The sequence below is a fragment of the Tamandua tetradactyla genome, chromosome 1 (assembly GCF_023851605.1).
Source record: "Tamandua tetradactyla isolate mTamTet1 chromosome 1, mTamTet1.pri, whole genome shotgun sequence".
Classification (NCBI taxonomy): domain Eukaryota; kingdom Metazoa; phylum Chordata; class Mammalia; order Pilosa; family Myrmecophagidae; genus Tamandua; species Tamandua tetradactyla.
The window spans coordinates 39,729,187-39,750,496 of NC_135327.1; the positions used below are offsets into that span (position 1 = coordinate 39,729,187).

Genomic DNA, 21,310 nt, shown 5'->3' on the forward strand with positions numbered 1-21,310 from the left:
CCTCTTATGCATGCCATGATTAGACTAATTTTCGGCAAAGTATTTCAAGTCATTAACAAATGTTTTTCACAGTAATGTTGAGAAAACTTATGTAGTCATTTCAAAAACTTCTAAAGGACTTACCATTTTCAAATTTGATTCATGTCATTATTTGCTTAACATTGTTAGTCATTAGAGAAATGCAAACGCAAATCTCAATGAGATACCACTCCATGCCTGTTAGAATGCTTAAAAATTTAAAGCTGACAGTCTTACAAGGATGTGGAGAAAGCAGAATCTCATACTTTACTGGTAGGAATCGCTAACTGGTACTGCCACTTTGGAAAATAGCTTGACAGTTTCTTTTTTTCTTTTATTTTTATTGAGAAATTTCTACACATATACAGTCCACCCTTATTGTACAGTGACTCAGAATATCATCACATAGTTGTGTATTCATCACCATGATCATTTTTAGAACATTTGCATCACTCCAGAAAAAAAAAAAGAAAAAGAAAAAAGGAAAAACTCATACATCCCATACTCTTTACCCTCCCTCTCATTAGCCACTAGTATTTCAATCTACCTAATTCTTTTTACCCTTATTCCCCCTATTATTTATTTATTTTTCCTTATTTTTTACTCATCTGTCCATACCCTGGATAAAAGGAGCTTCAGACACAAGGTTTTCACAATCACATGGTCACATTATAAAAGCTATGTAGTTATATATTCATCTTCAGGAATCAAGGCTAATGTTGAAACTTCAGGTATTTATGTGACACCTGAGTCTCAGAGTTAGAGCACTGATGCTATGAAAGTCAGCATTATCCCATTCAGCAACTGTTAAAAAAAAGTGGAAAAGTGATCAGACTTCAACTTATAGAGTTGTGAATGAAGCTGATCTGAATAGGACTAAGGTAAATCAGAATACTGGGTAAAGGATGCTATGGCCCATATTTTCAAACTTCAACTTCTGTGCGAGAACAAAGGGAGAGATTTTTATTTGTTGCAAAATTTGTGTTTGAGTAGCACATTATCTAATTTAACTTATTTGGTCAGTTTATTTGAACACCATAATTACATGGAATCTTGAATAAGGCATGAGATCTTGCTGATTTGTAAAGGTTAGTGTGATTCCTTGATGTACCCCAGAGTAATTTGGGCCGTGAATAAAAAAGTCGTTACAAATTCCCCTGGGGGGCCTGGAGAGAAAGGAGGAAATATTAAATTTACCCATCTGGGAAATTCCTGATATTCTCACAGGCAGTGGGGACAACCAATTCAATAAGTTGAGCCCTCAATCTTGGAGCTTGCCCCTATGAAACTTATTCCTGCAAAGGAGAAACTAAGCCTACTTAAAATTATGCCTACGATAGTTACCCCCAGAGAACCTCTTTTGTTGTTCAGGTGTGGCCTCACTCTCTAAGCCAACTAGTGAGTTCACGGGTGAGTTGAACTCACTGCCCTCCCCCGCTGTGTGTGACATGACTCCCAGGGGTGTGAATCTCCCTGGCAATGTGGGACCTGACTCCTGGGGATGAACTAGGACACCCAGAATCATGGGATTGAGAAAGCCTTCTTGAAGAAAAGGGGGAAGAGAGAAATGAGGCAGTTTCAGTGGCTGACAGATTTTAAACAGAAACTAGAGGCCATCCTGGAGGTTATGCTTATGCATTATATAGATAACCCTTTTTAGTTTATGGTGTATTGGAGTGGCTAGAGGGAAGTACCTGAAACTGTTGAACTGTCTTCCAGTAGCTTTGATTCTTTTTTTTATTTTGGTGTTCAAATAAACTGACCATACCATTTAAATTAGATAACGTGCTACCCCAAATACGAATTTTGCACCAAACAAACGTCTATTCCTTTAGTCTCACACAGAAGTGGAAGTTTTAAAATATGGGCCATATCATCCTTTACCCAGTATCCTGATTTACCTCTGTCCTATGTAGAGCAGCTTCATTCATATCTCTAGTTGAAGTCTGATCACTTTTTCAACTTTTTCAACAGTTGCTGTTTGGGATGCTGACTTTCATAGCTTCAGTGCTTTAACTCTGAGTCTCAGGTGTCACATAATACCCAAAATTTCAGGGAACAACCAGGTTATATACAAATAGCTTAGTATGTCAGAATTTAGGAATAACAGTTACAACTCCTGAATACATGTGACTACTGTAAGAGCTTATAATCTAGGACCTTTTACAATAGGCCCTGACAGTCTTAAAAAGTTGAATATATACTTAGGATACAACCCAAGAATCCCACTCTTAGGTATTCACCATAAAGAAATGTAAATATATGTTCACATCAAAACCTGTACGTGAATGTTATGAAGGCATTGTTTATAGTCACCTAAAACAGGAAATAATGCAAATGTCCTTCCTCAGGTGAAAGGGTAAGCAAACTGTGGTATATCCTTAAAACAGGATATTAATCAGCAATAGAAAAGAACAGACGACTGATATACACAACCACAGGGTTGAATCTCAAATATATTATGCTAAATAAAAGAAGCTGTACAGAAAGGTGACATACTTTAGTAATGCATTTATATGACATTCCTGAAAATGTAGAACTATAGAACAGGAAAAAAAGCAGTGGCCACTAGGAGCTAAGACCAGGTGAGGGAATTGAGTCTACAAGAGAAGATTTTGGAGAGAAACGTCATATCTTAATTATGCTGGCAGTTAGAACACTGTGTACATTCATTAAAACTTCTCACATAAAAAGAGATGGAAACATATTGTGTGAGATTATATCCCAATAAACCTGACTTGACAACAATAACAATAACCACAAGTGTTTGTCTGGCAATGAGGCCTTGCCTGGCCACCTATGTTAGAGTGCTGTTCCCTTACCTACCCTACTCAGAGTTCTTCCTTCTCTCTTTCCGAGCTTTGCAAAATGTTCCAAAGGGTCTCCAGAACTTGCTGCTTACTTTATTGATCCTGGTTTTCTATCCTTTCAGTCTTGGCCATTTCACATTTTTCTTTATTATTTTACTCCGAGATCAAGAACTTTTTTTTTTTTTAACTTTTTTTATTAATTAAAAAAAATTAACAAACAAAACATTTAGATATCATTCCATTCTACAAATACAGTCGGTAATTCTTAATATCATCACATAGTTGCATATTCATCATTTCTTAGTACATTTGCATCGATTTAGAAAAAGAAATAAAATGATAATAGAGAAAAAAAAGACTGTACATACCATACCCTTTACCCCTCGCTTTCATTTACCACTGGCATTTCAAACTGAATTTATTTTAACATTTGTTCCCCCTATTATTTATTTTTATCCCATATGTTCTACTCTTCTGTTGATATAGTAGCTAAAAGGAGCATCAGACATAAGGTTTTCACATTCACAGAGTCTCATTATGAAAGCTGTATCATTGTTCAGTCATCATCAAGAAACATGGCTACTGGAACACAGCACTACATTTTCAGGCAATTCTCTCCAGCCTCTCCACTACATCTTGAACAACAAGGTGATATCTACTTAATGCGTAAGAATAACCTCCAGGATAACCTCTCGACTCTGTTGGGAATCTCTCAGCCACTGATACTTTGTCTCATTTTACTCTTCCCCCTTTTGGTCGAGAAGTTTCTCTCAATCCCTTGATGTTAATTCTCAGCTCATTCTAGGGTTTTTCTCAGTCCCTTGATACTGAGTCTCAGCTCATTCCAGGATCTCTGTCCCACGTTGCCAGGAAGGTCCACACCCCTGGGAGTCATGTCCCATGCAGAGAGGGGGAGGGTGGTGAGACTGCTTGTTGTGTTGGCTGGAGAGAGGGGCCACATCTGAGCAACAAAAGAGGCTCTCTTGGTGGTGACTCTTAGGCCTAAATTTTAAGTAGACTTGACCTATCCTTTGTGGGGTTAAGTTTCATGTGAACAAACCCCAAGACTGGGGGCTCAGCCTATAGCTTTGGTTGTCCACACTGCTTGTGAGAATATCAAGACTTCAACTTGGGAAAGTTGAATTTCTCCCCACTCTCACCATTCCCTGAAGGGGGCTTGCAAATACTTTTCCAGTCACTGATCAAATCATTCTGGGATTCATCGGGGGATCACTCTGGACAAACCAACAAAATCTCATGTGCTGCCTGGGATTCTAAGTACTTTTGACATTCAATCAAACTATCTACATGAATTATATTAGGAAATGCTCTAGTCAAAATCTAAATTTTGTAACAAATAAACATTTTTTGCTTTAGTCTCACACATAAGATGACATTTTAAAGTATTAATTATCATCTATTTTCAGCACCCTGCAATAATGACATTCATCAAGAACTTTTTTAACATAGGTAATTTGTATTAAAGAAAAAGGGCTGTGATGGTAAAATAAGGATTATGTTTGCATGGCTGACATGCATGCTTTTCTACACAGATAGCAGTGAATACCTCTCCGATGACTGCAGCATAATTGCTGGAGGGAACCTAACTGGTTGGCGCCCAGACTCTGCTGCTGTGTTATGGCGAAGAGTCTTGGGAATCCTCGGAGATGTGAATAATATCCAGTCACCCAAGATCCATGCCAAAGTTTTTGGCTATCTCTATGAACTTTGGTACAAACTAGCAAAGGTATGTCCTGCCCTGTTATCTATTATTCTAATGTAGGAAAATGAATTTACTGTTTAATTTAAAATCTGTGTTAGAGTTAACTACTACATGTATTCTCAAACACCAATTATGTGTAAAGAATAAGTAATCATGTTTCTATAAATAAATACAGAAGAGTTATTTCATTCAGTCTGTATGTAGAATATTACTATAGGATATTAAAAAGTAGGATATTAAGTACTTTTTGTTATTATCTTTATAAAAGTGATATTTTTATAAATTGGTTTATATATAAATTGATTACAATATTGTTTTTATTGTATAAAATTTGACAACTGTAGATAATACAAAGAAGAAAATGAACATCATCAAGACTAGTCTTATTTTTGTAGATAAATACATTTTGACAAAAGTAGAATTATAAAGTAGTCACAATTTTCTAATTTTGTTTTTGTTTTTTATATACATTTTTCCTGTATTATTTTTTTTTCAAAAACCTGATTCATATTTGCGCAGTATAACTTTTAAACCATTCCTTATTATGTGAAATTCAGACATCTTCAGGCCTTAACACTCAAGGAAAAACAATGCCTTACTTTGCATTTAAATCTAAAAGCATATACAGATACATACATAATTCAAAAGGACATAATTCAACAGGACAGATACATAATTCAAAGGACAATTTGTAAATACTTTTGGTTTTCATTCAACTTGTGGAAATTTAATTAGAAGCAGCTTTTAGGCTGTAGAAGACCATATTGAACTATCATTGGGATAAATTGAATGTTACCTTTTCTCCTTCTTATGTGTTAGATACGAGATAACCTAGCAGTAAGCCTGGATAATCAGTCTTCTCCATCTCCTCCAGTCTTAATTCCACCGCTCAGAATGTTTGCATCATGGCTATTTAAGGCAAGTGGATGTGTGTTTATTCCCTATTGCAATTTCCCCTTCCTTTCTGAAATTGAGTTTTAAAAATATAATTGCCCAAGACTACATGTTTTGAAGATAGCCTGGGTCATACTAAACTGCATCCCATTTCTCTAGAAACAACTCTTAGAGAAAAGTGAAATGTTAAAATGATCTATATTTGCAGTTGATTTAATCTTCAAACATCATCTCTTTGGCAGGCAGCAATGTTGCCAAATGAATACAAGGAAGGCAAACTACAAGCCTACAGACTGATCTGTGCCATGATGACCAGACGCCAGGATGTTCTGCCCAACTCGGATTTTCTGGTGCATTTCTACCTTGTCATGCACCTTGGATTAACCAGCGAAGATCAGGTATTCTGTCACTCCTTTATAATGATTACCAATTGATTGGGAAATGCCTATCACTCTTTTCAGGTACTCATGTACTGGTGAAAATCCATCCAAAATGTTGAAATTCTCAGTAGTTTTGACTTTCACACACAGCAGTCAGAGAGGCCTTTCAAAATGTAAAGCAAATTTATTGACATGGTACTGCGCCTAATTAATTTGAATTTTATTCTACATGAACTAACATATTCCAATGTTGTCAACTTCAATAATACTTATCAACCACTTTTTATTGGGATTCTGCATTAGATATTGTTTGAGGAAAAGGATTCTGGTCTTCTGAAAATGTTTGAATACTGTTATTTTAAGACTTAAGATTTTTTTTGAAACACCTCACTCATAAATTAGGGTCCTAATATTTCTAGATGTAGAATTCTTCTAATTTCCTGAAAAAAATATGATTGGTTTATAAGTTGGAAGAGAAAGGCCCAAATTGCCACTGGCTAGAGCTCCCCCCGCTTGAAGACTGTAGGCATGGAATCTGGCCAGCCTCTGGCCTCGTTTTCTCTCTTGAGAAGATCCCCTGCCCATGGGGTTGAAGGTAAAGATGTCAGGGGAATGGGGAGACAGAAACATGTTGACTCTTTAATTGATGTTTGAATATCAGTGAGTGATAATGATTTGCTCTCTATAAGATTATTCTGAACTCCATTTGGAGAATGGATTTGAGAATGTGGCAGTGGTAGGAATAGGAGTTGGAGGTTGGGTGTGGAAAATTGGAGACTCAGAGATTAATTAGGGAGTAGTTAAAATAATATGGATTTTCAAAATAATGAAAATAGATGGTGACATTGGGGATGGAGGAAAGGGATAGGAAAGATTCAAGAAATATTAAAGCACTTAATTTTATCACTAGATCTTTTTGATCAGTTGGAGGTGTCCTAAGCCACCTAAATATCTAAACAATACCTATATACCTAAGTATCTAAATACTTAATGAGTGAATATGAATCATTCATTGACTATCAAGTAGTCGTCCTTTCTGTATTTCTTTTATTCTTTGAATGCATGATGTAGGCACATGGACCATTTTATACCCTGAAGGTACATGTAAGAGGAGAGTGAGATTCTTGATTATCTAGTTTTTCAATGCACTTGAACCTTCCCAACCCTTGGGCCCTACTTAAAGCTGCTGCAGTATGTTGGGCTTTAATCATTGAGCTTTTACCTAAAGTGATAACTATACTCTCATAGTGAGTTGTCATTGTAATAATTTGCTCTGATTTTAGCAGCATATATAGAAGGCATTTATATAGTAGGCTAGACCTACATCTATAGTCTTATTTATATCCTAAAATAAATTAAGAAACAGAAACATGACAATAGAATTTTTTGTGTTCCATGCTGAGTTATTTTGAAGTCATCATTGCAGGTGGAAGCATCTTTCACGGAATGATGCAACTCCTGGCGTGTGGAAGATTCAGGGCTACAAATTGGGAAGAGAATTAACTCTGACAGATAAATAGTGAGATCCCTCAGTGATAGACACGAGGAAGTTTTAGTTAACAAAGCTGTACTTTGAAACTGTATTTTGTTAAGATTTAAAACAAAATAAAACATTAACTTACAAATAACAACCAGCTGTAGAATCCTCTCATTTAATAAAAACAAAATTGAAGTCGGCAGTAAACCTGTAGTATTCCTTGGCATGAATTCTCTAGAAAGTCACAAAAATAGGTTTGAGCTTACTCTAAATATTTTAGTGTGTTTGTTAAAATGAGATGAAAAAAGTATATTAAAACATTTGTGAACCCAAAACATTATTTCAAAAAAGATGAATTTACTGTGTAGACGGGTTTTCGAATTTTATACTTAAAATCCTTTTCACATTTTAACATATGACATGTTTTTGGAAAAGTGAAGATTCAGTGATCGTTTTAAATTCACTGTAAAATACACAAATTTAAAATGTTGGCCCAGTGCTAGCAGTCATTCCAATATCCAGACTTCTAAGACCAATCAGGGATATCATAAATCTTTATTTTATAATCAGCCTATTGTTTAGACCATTAGGAGCTAGAATTTTTGCTTGTTTCATAGAATTGGTTGTTTTGCTTTAACTTTAATAATTATTGTTATATATTTTGGAAGCCCTGATTGTCAGCCAAACAGAATTACTCTAAACTTTATTTCTTTGCCCAAAGAAAATTACACAGAAGACCTGCTAATGAAAAAAACTTCTCACATTTCAGTAAGAGATATCTCTGATAGTTAATTTTTGATCCACATATCTAAATAGAGCATGGTGGTTGTTTCAAACTTAAATGTACTTCTGGAAACACATGCTGTATTAATTATAAAAAGAAAAGAAAGCATTTACTGTAGAGAATACAGTTAAATTCAGTTTCTTAACTGGCAAGACTGTGCACCTGTGACTAGTACCATTTTAGAGTTTATTTCCATTTTGTGAAAGAGTTCTCAAAGAAACACTATTTTTTGGAGCTTGGAACTAAAAGAAGGTATTCCTGTAGAGAGATCTTAAAAAGAATTTCATATATAAATATATGTATGTATGTATGTATGTATATTTTTATTGTGAAATATATATATATAAAAAAAAACAGAAAAAGCAGTAATTTTCAAAGTTTACTGCAACAAGTAGCTGCAGAACACATTTCATAGTTTGGTAGGGTTTCTCTTCCAAAGTTTTAGATTTTTACTTCTAGCTGTTTCAAAACAGTGGAAGCTAAAAGAAATAGCAGTATAGTGAGTCAGCAGTCATACTTGTTTGTTAAATCCTATCTTTTATATTATAGCTCTCCCTTCCCCTTTGATCGTTCTCCCATTCTATAAGAATCTTTGGGCTATGCCCCTTCTAACTTCTTCATATTGAAAAGGGGTGTCAGTAATACAGGATAGGAAGATGGAATTATTTGATATTCTTGGAGAGACTGGCCCCACTGTGTTTCAGGGCTTATCTAGCCTAGGAACCCTTTGGAGGTAATGGGTTTCAGGAAAGTAAACTTAGTGCATGAAACTTTTACAGAGTCTCAGTTAGAGCCTAGGTGTTCTTTAGGGTTAATATGTATGATTTTTGGGGATTTGGCAAACCATGGCAACTAGCAATACCAGTAGAAGCTTGCATAAGAGTAGCCTTCAGAATAGCCTCTCGGCTTTACTCGAACTCTCTAAGCCATTGCAATCTTATTTTGTTATCTTTCTTTTCCCCATTTTGGTCCCAGAAGGCATTATCATATCCACAGTGCCAGGGCCAGGCTCATCCCTGGGAGTTATATCCTATATTTTCAAGGAGACTTCCCCCATGAATACCTCTGTAGGAGGGAGGGTAATAATTTTTCCATGCAGAGTTTGGCTTAGAGAGAGAGAGAGGCTACATCTGAGCAACTAAAGAGATTTCTTGGAAGTAGCTCTTAGGCATTATTATAGTTTTTTCAATGCACTTGAACCTTCTCAACCCTTGGGCCCTATTTAAAGTTGCTGCAGTATATTCCTTGATTAACACTTTGGACTTTAATCATTGAGCTTTTACCTTAAGTGATAACTATACTGAGTTGTCATTGTAATAATTTGCTCTGATTTTCTCCAGTACAGAATTAAATTTCATAAGGACAAGCCACTATTAAATCAAAGGCTTGACTTATTTTCTTGGGTGTCCCTGAGAAAGATAAACAAAATAAGTCCTATTTTCTTGGGAGTTTGAGAGATCATCAGGGCTTCCCAGGTGGGAAAGTATAATAGTTCCATTTTTTTTTTTCTCCCCTCGAGGAACTTTACCAATACCTTTTAATTATCAGCAACCATAGTCTGGGATAGCTCTGCATATTACATAAAGCTATACAGAATTACTAGGTGTTTTTCCTGTTCTGGGCTCCATGTGTTTGGGTTGTTTAAATGAGCTACCCAGCCATGTTGATTTAGATTGTGTATTACAGAAAATTTAGGTTGTAGACACAATAAACCTCTCTGCCTTTGGTCTCATACAGTAGGTGAAGTTCTAGAATAAATACAGTATCAACTTTTGCCTTGTATTCTGATTTATCTTAGTCTCAACCACATCAACTTCATTTTTATCTCTAATTGAAGTCTGATCTCTTTTTGGGTTATTTTAACTGTTACTATAGCATCAGTACTGACTTTCAGAGCTACAGAACTCCAGCTCTGAATCTTAGGTGTCACAGAGGAACTCAAAGTTCCAGGGAAATAGCAGCTTATATACACACATCTCTGTGTCTCACAAGCTAGAAATAAACTTACAACTCCAGACTAAGTATGACTACTGTAAGAGCTTACAATCTAGACTCCACTTTTCTTATAAGTATTTTCTGAATGAGACCATGGCAAATATGTTCTTTTTGTTTCTGGTTTATTTTGCATGACATATTGTCCCCAAGGTTCATTCACTTTGTTTCGTGCCTCACAGCATCATTACTTTTTGCAGCCACACCGTATTCCCACATACCACATCAAAGGTTTACACTGTAGAATATAGGGAACCTAGAGGTACATAGTACTTTAAGATGGGGGAAAGATTACCCAATGAGGTTGAACTTAAATGTAAGGGAATAGATAGAAGTGATGGTAGCTAATTAGTGGTATTATAATTGACATTGCCATATTGAAGGTGAATATGATTGAAAGGGGATGTATAATGCCATGTATCTGACTGATTAACTCTACAATTATAAGTTTTCACAGAACTCTTTCAAAGGTTTGATCTTTTACAAAGAGTCAGTAATAAGAGTATGGGGGGAAACTAATATTGCATGCAATGGTCTATAGTTAACAGGCCCCATCTCCAAGTTCTGTGTACCTCTAGGTTCCCATATTCTACAGTGTAAACCTTTGAGATTACCTTCACCAGAGCCATAAAAGGGAAATTATACAGTATCTATCCTTTTGTGTCTGACTTATTTCACTCCGCATTATGTCCTTGTTTTGGTTTGCTAAAGCTGCCAGAATGTAGTAAACCAGAAATGGAATGCCTTTTATAAAGAGAATTTATTAAGGTGCAAGCTTATAGTTCTACGGCAATAGAAATGTCTGAACTACAGCATCCAAAGAAAAACACCTTAACTCCAAAGAAAGGCCGATGGGTCCAGAATGCATTCTGTCAATTGGGAAGGCATTTTCCTTTCAAACAGCTCTTCTGGGGCGTTTTCCTTTTGCATTTCCAAACATCTGGGTCTCATGTTGGCCCTGAAGCTTTTTCCAAAATGGTTCCCTCTTAAAGAACTCCAGTAAGCAGCCCCACTTGAAGGGTAAACACACATCTCCATGGAAATCACTTAATCAAAAGGTCCCACCCACAGTTGAGTGAGTTACATCTCCATGGAAACAACTTAATCAAAATGTCCCTACCACAGTACTGAATGACAATAAAGAACATGGCTTTTCCAGGATACACCACAGTTTCAAACCGGCACAGTTCTTAAGGTTTATCTATGTTGTCATATGCTTCAGGATGTCATTTTATCTTACTGCTCTGTAACATTCCATTATATGTATATGCCACATTTTCTTTAGTCACTCCTCTGTTGAAGGGCTCTTGGATCATTTCTGTCTTTCGGCAATTATGAAAAGTGCTGCTGTGAACATTGGTGTGCAAATGTCTGTTCTTGTCGCTGCTTTCAGTGCTTCTTGGTATGTACTGAGTAGTGGTATAGCTGAATCATAGGGGAACTGATATGTAGTTTTCTGAGGAACTGCCAAACTGTCTTCCACAGCAGACAGTTTATTTTCCCACCACCAGTGGTTAAGTGTTATACATTCCCACCACCAGTGATTAAGTGTTCCATTTTCTCTATATCTCCAACATTTGTAGTTTCCTGTTTGTTTCATAGCAGCCATTCTAATAGGTGTGAGGTAATATCTCATTATCTTGATTTGCATTTACCTTATCACTAATGAAGATGAGCATATTTTCATGTGCTTTTTAGCCATTTGCTCTTTGGAAAAATGTCTATTCATCTCCTTTGCCCATTTTATAATTGGGTTGTTTGTTCTTTTGTTGTTGAGTTGTGTAATTTCTTTTTGTACACAGTATATCAAGCCATTATCCAATATGTGGTTTCCAATATTTTCTCCCAGTGAGTTGGCTGCCTTGTTACCTTTTTGACGAAGTTCTTTGAGGGCAGAAGGTGTTGATTTTGAGGAGGTCCCATTTATCTGTTTTTTATTTTATTGCTTGTGCTTTGGATATAAAGTTTAAGAAGCTATCTCCTATTACTAGGTCTTGAAACTGTTGGTTATATTTTTTTCTAGGAGTTTTATAGTACTGGCTCTTATATTTAGGTGTTTGATCCATTTTGAATTAATTTTTATATAGGGTGGAAGGTAGGGGTCCTCTTTGATTCTTTTGGCTATTGATGACCATTTCTCCCATGCCCATTTATTATAAAGACTCTTCTGTTGCAGTTCACTGGATTTGGGAGCCTTATCTAAGATCATTTGATCACAAATTTGGGTCTATCTTCATAGTCTCAATTTGATTCCATTGGTCAATACTTCTACGTTTGTACCAGTACCATTCTTTTTGACCAGTGTGGTTCTGTGTTAGTCTTTAAAGTCAGGAAGTGTTATTCCTCCCACTTCACTCTTCTTTTTTTAGGATATATTTAGCTATTCAAGGTCTCTTTCTTTTTTAAAAAGTTTGAAAACTACCTTTTCCAAGTCTTCAAAATAGCTTGTTGGAATTTTTATTGGTATTGTATTAAATCAATTTGGGTAGAATTGACATCTTAATGACATTCAACCTTCCTATCCATGAGCATGAATGTCTTTCCATCTGTTTAGGTCTTTGTTTTGTTTTTTTTTTAGCAATATTTTGTAGTTTTCTGCTTACTATTCTTTGACATCCATGGTTAAGCTTATTATACGATATGTGATTCTTTTGGTTGCTTATTTTTAAAAAATTAAAAAAAAAATAACATGTATACAAAAAGCAGTAAATTTCCAAGCACATTTTTTTTTCCAAGTACATTTTAAACGAGTACTTTACAATAGATTTTAAAGTTTAGGGTGGGTTATATTTCCACGATTTTTCATTTTTTACTTCTAGCTGCTCCAAGACACTGGAGATTGGTTGCTGTCTTGAAAGGGATTTTTCCTTAATTGTCTCCTCAGTTAGGTCATTGCTGTGTATGAAACATACTGATTCTTGTATATTAATCTTGTACCCTACCACTTTGCTGAATTTGTTTATTAGCACAAGTAGCTTTGTTATAGATTCCTCAGGGTTTTCCAAGTATAGGATTGTATCGTCTGCAAATAATAAAAGTTTTACTTCTTCTTTTCCTATTTGGGTGCCTTTTATTTCTTTCTCCTGCCTGATCAATCTAGCTAGGACTTCTATACAATTTTGAATAATAATGGTGACAGTGGGCTTCCTTGGGTTGTTTCTGATCTTAGGGGGAATGCTTTCAATCTCTCGCCATTAAGTATAATGCTGGCTATGGGTTTTTCACGTGTGCCCTTTATGATATTGAGGAAGTTTCCTTCAAACCTACTGTTTGAAATATTTTTATACAAAAAGGGTGCTGAATTTTGTCGAATGTTTTTTCAGCATCAATCAATCTGGTCATGTTATTTTTCTTAATGTACTGTTTCTGATTGATTTTCTTACGTTGAACCACCCTTGCATTCTTGGTATTAACCCCATTTGGTTAATTATGTAAACATCAATGTGTCATTGGATTCAATTTGCTAATATTTTGTGGAGAATTTGCATCTGTGTTCATTATGAGACTGGTCTGTAGTTTTCCTTTATTGTGGCTTCTCTATGTGGTTTTGGTATTAGGTTGATGCTAGTGTCATAAAATGAGTTAGGTAGTATTTATTCTTCCTCAATTTTTTGCAAGAATTTGAGCAGAAATGGTGCTAGTTATTTTTGGAATGTTTGCTAAAATTTCCCTGTGTAGATCTGTTCCTGGGCTTTTCTTTGTATGAAGGTTTTTAATGACCTCTTTACTTGTAATTGGTTTGTTGAGATCTTCTATTTCTTCTCAAGTCACTGGGCAGGTAGTTTGTGTGTTTCTAGGGATTTGTCCATCTCGTCTAATTTGTCTAGTTTGTTTGCATATAGTGGTTCATTGAATCCTCTTAGGATTTTAAAATTTTTTTCAGGATTCCTGGTAATGACCCCCTTATTGTTTCATATTTTGTTTATTTGTGTCCTCTGTCTTTTTTTTTTTTTTGTCAGCCTCAGTGGGGTCCATCGTTTTTATTGATTTTCTCAAAGAAACAATTTTTAATTTTGATTCTTTCCAATGTTTTTTTGTTCTCCAGGTCATTTATTCTGCTTTAATTTTTATTATTTTCTCTTCATCTATTTGCTTTGGGGTTAGTTTGCTTTTTTTTCCTCTAATTTTTACAATGAGCAATTAAATCTTTGAGTTTTCCTCATTCTTGTTTTTTAACATAGGCATTTTGAGCAATAAACTTCCCTGTCAGCATTGCCTTTGCCACATCCCAGAAATTCTGATGTGTTGTTGAAGTCCAAAATCTGCAGGGCAAGCTGTGAAGCTGGCAGCTCTGATGAAGGGTCTGGACAAACTCCACAAGACAGGTTCACTGGCTGAAGAAGCAGTGAATAAATATCTCTTCTTCTTTAAAAGTCTTCAACTGATTGTATTATTGGGAGATACATCTTTGTTGATTGCAGATGTAATCAGCCACAGATACAGTCAACTGACTGATGATTTAATACACCAGCCTTTCAGTTTATCAGCCAGCCATGAAATACCCTTGCAGCAATGGTTAGGCCAGTGCTTGTCTGACCAGAGAACTGGGCATCATTACTTTGCTAAGTTGACACCAGAACCTAACCATCACAGGGTGTAGCAATCTATATCTGTCTGTTAGGTCTAATTCGTTTATCACATATCCTTGTTGATCCTCTGTATGGTTAGTCTATCTATAGTGGATTGTGGTGTATTCAAATCTCCCATTGTTATTGTTAAAACATCTATATCCCCCTTTGCTAATGTTTGCCTCAAGTACTTTGGAGCGCCTTGATTGACAGCACAAACATTTATGATTGTTATTTGTTCTTGGTGATTTATCTCTCTTATTAAATATGTAATGTTCTTTGTCTCTTATGACATCTTTGCAATTTAAAGTCTATTTTCTCTGATATTTGTGTAGCCACTTCTGCTTTCTTTTGATTACAGCTTGCATAGAATATCTATTTCCGTCCTTTCACTTTCAATTGTTTTGTGTCCTTGTGTCTAAGATGCATCTCTTGGAAACGGCATATAGATGGATTATATTTTTTAATATGTGAGTTTAGTCCGTTAATGTTCAAAATTATTACTGTAAATGCAGTTTTTGGATCTGTCGTCTTATCCTTTAGTTTTTATTTGTTAGATCTTATATATTCTTTTATGTCTCTCTCTTTATATCATTTAAATTACCCTTACATGTGCTCTTCAATTCTGTGCCCTCTTTGAGACTTCCCTCTCCTGTCTTTTCTCCTTTTAGTATTTCTTGTAGGCAGATCTCTTGTTGACTAGTTCCCTCAGTCTTTGTTTAACTTTGAAGATTTTAATCTCTCTCTCAGTTTTGAAGGACAGCTTACCTGGATATAGAATTTGTGGCTGGAAACCTTTAGCATTCAAGATCTTAAAATTTATCACACCACTGCCTTCTCGCCTCTGGTGCCTGTTGAGTAAACCAAACTCAGTCTTCTATCTTATAGGTTTCCTTGTATGTAGTAGATCACTTTTCTCATGCTGCTTTCAGGACTTTCTGTTTCTCTTCAACATTTGATATTCTGATTAGTATATGTCTTGGAGTTGGCCTGTTTGGATTTTTTTTTTTGGCGTCTGTTGGGTCTCTTTGATTTACATATTAGTTTATTTTATCAGGGTCAGGAAATTTTTTCTCCAGTTATATCTTCAACTAACCTTCCCAGCTCTTTCTCCTCTCTTCTCCTTGTGGGACACCAATGATTCTTGTCCATCATGTCCGTGAGATCCAGTTCCATTTTTTCTATCTTTCTTGGCCTTTATTCTTTTGTGCACTCTAGTTCAGTTGTTTTGTTTTCTAGCTCACTTATTCTTCCCTACATTTCTTTGGATCTGCTATCATGTGTCTCTAGTACATTTCTAATTTGGTCTACTGTACTTTTATCTCTGTGAGATCTGCTAGTTTTCTGGTTAAGCCTTCAAATACTTCTGTATGTTCTTCTAGTGCTTTCTTGATATCATTTATTTCCATACAAATATCCTTGAGTAATTCCACATTCTATGGTTCCTCCAATGTTTTGATTTGATCACTTAGCTGGCTCACTTCTGTGTGGATCTTCACATGATTTGTGATTTTCTATTGTGTTTGGGGGCATTTAATTATCTTAATAAGATTATTTTGAAAGTTGGTTTCTTCCACTTGTCTAAAGTTTTGTATTTACTTGGATTTGTGTTAAAGGTCCAATTTTGCACTTGGTTTGTTAGTAATTCCCACCAAACCAAGTCTATCATCTTGGGGTACAGTTCAATTTTGGGGTCTATTGAAAAAAGGCAGGGGTTCATGGGTAGTTCAGTGGCAGAACTCCCCTTGTCACATCAGAGACCCATACTCCACTCCCAGCCCATACAATGAAAAAAATAAAAAATTAAACGCCTCAGCAATAGTAGGCCCTAAAGACAGAAGGAGACACTTGGGTGGTGGGACGGCCAGTCCCAGTACAAGAGACAGGGAAGCTGATCACAGTGTCTGGCACCCAGATGATCCACCATTCACAGTGCCTAATGGGATGATTGTTTGCAATGCCCAGCAGAGTGACCAATCCCAGTGCCCAACGGGCTTAATTTTTCATGGCGGGTGGCTAGGCAGACCTTTGGGCTCCCCATGGAGGCTGCTGGCTATAGAGACACATTGGGATGTCTCCCCTGTTAGCTGCTGGGATAGACTAGATTGGAGAGATGTTCTGCTCCCTTGGATTCACATTTCCCCATGTGTCACCTCCCACCCCCAGCATAGTCGCAGTCCAACAGACTCACTCTGCTCTTCCCCCCTGATTTCCCTGCCTCTCTCTACCAGGAACTCCCCATGAAACACTGGAAATGTTTTTGATAGCTTACCCCCCAGGACTGCAGTCCCAGCTGTTTTTACTGTCTTCTCTCTTGTTGCCCCATGGAGCAGAGGTGAAACCAGCCTACCCTACTATGCCATTTTCTCAGAAGACTCTACTTATGTTTTGAATAGGATAAATAATAGCCAGTAATTTTTAAAATGTATTAATTTTGTTTCACAAATAGAGACTCCAAGGAGAATTTCCAGCGTTTGCCTCTGGGTGGCACATTTGTCTTGCAATCCTTTGCCATTTGGCTCCTAGATACCACTTAACTTAAAAATGGCCAGAAGATGGAGGACCCTTTGAGCATTATCTTGTGGCATGGTGGTTTTACAAAATGCTTTCTTACATCTGAAGAACATCAAAATTATGTCTGAAGTGACCAGTCAAATGTTGAATTTGAAATAAGCTCTCAGAGGTTAAAAATCTTTTTCCAAATGTGAGTGCTTTTAGTAATTGAAGTTTTATTTATTTTAAAATCCTAGTTATAAAATATGTGTTTCACAAATTTTACTGTGTTCTGTAATGTAATTATGCAAAATCGTGATTTCATCTAATATGACAGCAAATAAGCTATGTAAACTAATATTGTGATTTCTATCTAAAAAATTTGTATATATAAATAGAGCCCACATTCATAATTCACAATATAGTGCTTTTCAAATCAACTGTTTTTAGTGTTATTTTAAACAGTTTTAACTATCTTAATGACTTAATTAAACAATTCCTTATAAAATAGCATTTCCTAGAGTATTTGGTACTTGTGTGGTTGAAAAAAAAAAAATGTTTTGTTTTTTCTTTACATTCAATTTTTAAAAAATTCATTCTATTAATTGTTTAGAAAATAAATTAGGATCATTAACATTTTCAAAGTAACTATAAATGGTTATTTGTAAGACTGCCCAGCCTGCCTGTGAAGGGGGTCTCCTGGGTGGCCACCACCTTCTGAGCTGCCTTGTGCCTCGTGGGCTAGGGGTAGGGTGGCTTTGGGAGGCACATGAGGTTCTGTGCTGGAAACTGCATGCTGTTGTGTCTGTAACCAGTTAGATAAATATCTTTACCCATTTTGTAAATCTCTATCATTCAAGAAATTTCAAGAACTTTTGCCCAATGCCACCGGTTAAAAGGTCTGCTAGAGTTCAAATGCAGCTTGGATCATTCCACAGATGCCTTTTCCACTGATTCACAGCTAGCGTGTCTGTCAAACAATTCTGAGTTTTATTCCTCCCTCTGTTTTATTTTACCTGGGTTTGGCTTTGGTCCCACACCACTTTACAGTCGTTTTTAGAACGTTATCATCCCTACCCCAACCTACAAAAATATCTTCCTGTAGTTGCCCTTCTGGGTCTTAACTGCCTTTCAGTTCCTGTCTAAAGCCGTTCCTGGTTGTTCTTAGTTTTGCCTAATGCTTAAGCAGCTTTTCCACCTCAATGTCCTCCCAAATATTTTGACATGAAAGGAGCTATGCTTTGAATTTATTAAAAACAGTTCATATTAATTTCATCATTATTTAAAACATATGGAAAGATCAATATGTGTGAAATGGGAAAGGACAGTTGAGGAAAGGAATTTGATTTTCATGTTTCTGAGAACATATATCAAAGACAAAAGTTTTCTTTGCTTAAAATAGTCAAGTATTTTTTAACAATGACTTACAGCTTTAATGTCAATGTAAATTGACTGTTATACATCAAAGTTGAACTCCCTTTTAAATGTAAAGGTAATAATAGTGCACAGTTATTGTGGCAAATTTGAATATGGGGATTTTGGGAAATGTGGGTCTTTGTCATATTTGTATTTATCTATGATGTTGTATTACTGTATCTTGAAATTCATCAAAAAGTCACGAGGCATCTCTCAGGTTTAAACAGTTTTAACTATCTTAATGACTTAATTAAACAATTCCTTATAAAATAGCATTTCCCAGAGTATTTGTTACTTGTGTGGTTGGAAAAAAATGCTTTGTTTTTTCTTTACATTCAATTTTTTAAAAATTCATTCTATTGATTGTTTAGAAAATAAATTAGGATCATTAACATTTTCAAAGTAACTATAAATGTTTGGTTATTCTTCTGCCCTGTGCTCGCCATCCAGCTATGAAACTGAGTCATAGCAGAATAAAGAGCTGCTGTAGTGTAGGATGGTGTGAGGCCATTGACCTATCGGAGCTCCCATCTTGGTGCCACAATTTATTGGCCATATCACATCACTTCACTGTGCCTTCGGGTCCTTATCTATAAAATGAGATGCTTATCGTGTTTACCTCAGAGGGTTGTTTGAAGAATTTAAGGAGGTATAGAATTTAATGCCCTTGATTCAGAGTGTGGGATGTAGCAGCCCCTAGGAAGGGTGTGCCCTGTGGTAACACTGAGAAGGGGGAGGGCAGTGATGGTGACTCCTTGAGTAAGCTAGGGCATTCCATTTTTCTGATATGTTAAAATGTGGAGTACTGGAGACCTGGGTTCGGTTCCCAACCCACGCATTTCCCAAACTAACAAAAAAGCAAACAAACAAACGAAAAACCAAAAAAACCAAAATTCAGCAGATGGTGCTGCAAAAAGGGGATACTCACATGGAAAAAGAATGAACTGTGGCCCCCAACATACAGCATACAAAAAAAAGTTAAGTATTTCCTTCCATCTGTATCTTCTTACTTTGGAACATAATGATACGACTAAATAAGGTAACTAGACATTGAGGAATTTCAGAACATATGGAGAATAGCCTGTTTCCATGTTGTAGGTCTGATTCAAGTCGTGATGCATTTATTGAACCCTACATGTTTGTGAAACAGAAACAGCCTGTGAGTCCATGGTAGTTCACTCGCTTCCTGCCCACTCCTCACAATACATATGAATCTTTTACATGACACAGGCTAGAATATTGAACTTGTATGCCCTGATCTTTGCAGCTTGAATTGACATTGACCCAGGTTCCAGGAAAGGGAGGCCCCTACTAGGCTTTTGAGAGCAGACAAGGGGAGTGGCAGGGGGCAGCATAGAGGGTGCAGTCTTCCTGCCTGGAGTGTCTGCTGCTTAGACAGTTACATCGCTGGTGGTGTGAGCCAGCACCAGACCTCTGTGGAACCACCCTGCAGCACAGTTGAGCATTTCTGTATGCCGCTTTGTTCCTGGCTGAGAAGGATCTGCTTCTAAGGATGCTTAGTTCCTGGTGCATCTAGAATTTTATAAGCCATCTAATGGTCTGAAATGAATCCCTTAATTCTTATTCTCAACAGAAAGGATTCTGTCACTCAACTTAGAGTGACAACTCATGGATGGTGGTGTGCTGAGCTCATACAAGATTGACATCACTTCATATCTTAGTTGCTAAATGTACCTGTAGCATTGATTTGATTGTTTATTTTTTCTTAATTTTAGCCACTTGTTTTGTAGCCAAGAATATTTAACTTGTTTTTGGAACATTTTCTTTTCATTTAACTTCATATTTAAATTAACCTCTTCCCATATCAATTATAAAGAAAACATAATTTTAAACATCATATGTAGGGTAATAGTATATCATGGAAGTCAAAATAGTTTATGCTTTTCTTATCAGATATTATAGCCTCCTCTCATGAGATGCATGATGGAATAATATAATAATAAACAGTCGTTTATAAAAAGATCCCAAGGGATCCCTCAGTGAGCATAAGACTCAGTAGTGAGCTATGAAAGCAAGGTGCAGGGTGATACTTGTAAATTGGCCATACCTGAATCTTTTAATAACCTCAGACAGCCTGTATCATGCAGTGATATGTAATAATTGCATCACCTTTTCTCAGACAAAGAATTGTTCTTTGCTAAAAATTTATAGTTACAACCTTATATGTTAGATGCTCATGTAGTTTTCTAAATATCTTTTAATTCTAAACATGAATGAGTCTTCAGTTCCAGAAAAAGTGAAAACTGCAGGTGGCAAATTAAGGACCTTGTTTATTTTATACGAAAGGAACTAATTTTATTGTATTTCTCTAAAGTGCTTATTTTGTATGGCAAGTGATTTCATCAGAGTTTGAATTCACATTATTTAATTCAATGATAACACGATAAAGTGAATATTTATGAATTCAACAGTCCAACTGATATTTAGAGGATTAAATAATAACTTTAAAAGACTAACTTTTTACAGGTTTCATTGAAACAAAAAAAGACTTTTTAAACTGTTGGAATGAATAGTCAGTAAATAATAAAACTAATTCTGTGCCTTATTCTTAAGGTCTTTAAGAATGGGGAAATCTCTCTTCCAAGACTTTAGGATATGAAATGGCTTCCATTGATAGTCTGTGTTTAATTTTTGTGGATTGTAAAGACATAATGGGGGCTAAAGACCTGGGAACTAGACTCAGCTTTGTCACTAACTGGCCATGGGACCCTTCCTGGCCACAAGTGGGTGAGTG

General features: G+C 36.1%; 1 protein-coding gene across 13 annotated transcripts in view; it reads left to right on the plus strand.

Annotated features, from left to right (window-relative positions):
* Positions 1-21,310, plus strand: part of RALGAPA2 (Ral GTPase activating protein catalytic subunit alpha 2) — a 426,648-nt gene that overhangs the window by 188,780 nt on the left and 216,558 nt on the right. For all 13 annotated transcript variants that reach the window (XR_013157020.1, XM_077114762.1, XM_077114723.1 and 10 more), the window contains 3 exons: positions 4,382-4,575; positions 5,371-5,473; positions 5,692-5,843. Coding sequence is in view for 12 of the 13 variants with exons in the window: in XM_077114762.1 (XP_076970877.1) it covers positions 4,382-4,575; positions 5,371-5,473; positions 5,692-5,843 (449 nt within the window). In the remaining variant the exon portion in view is untranslated. The remainder of the gene's footprint in view (positions 1-4,381; positions 4,576-5,370; positions 5,474-5,691; positions 5,844-21,310) is intronic.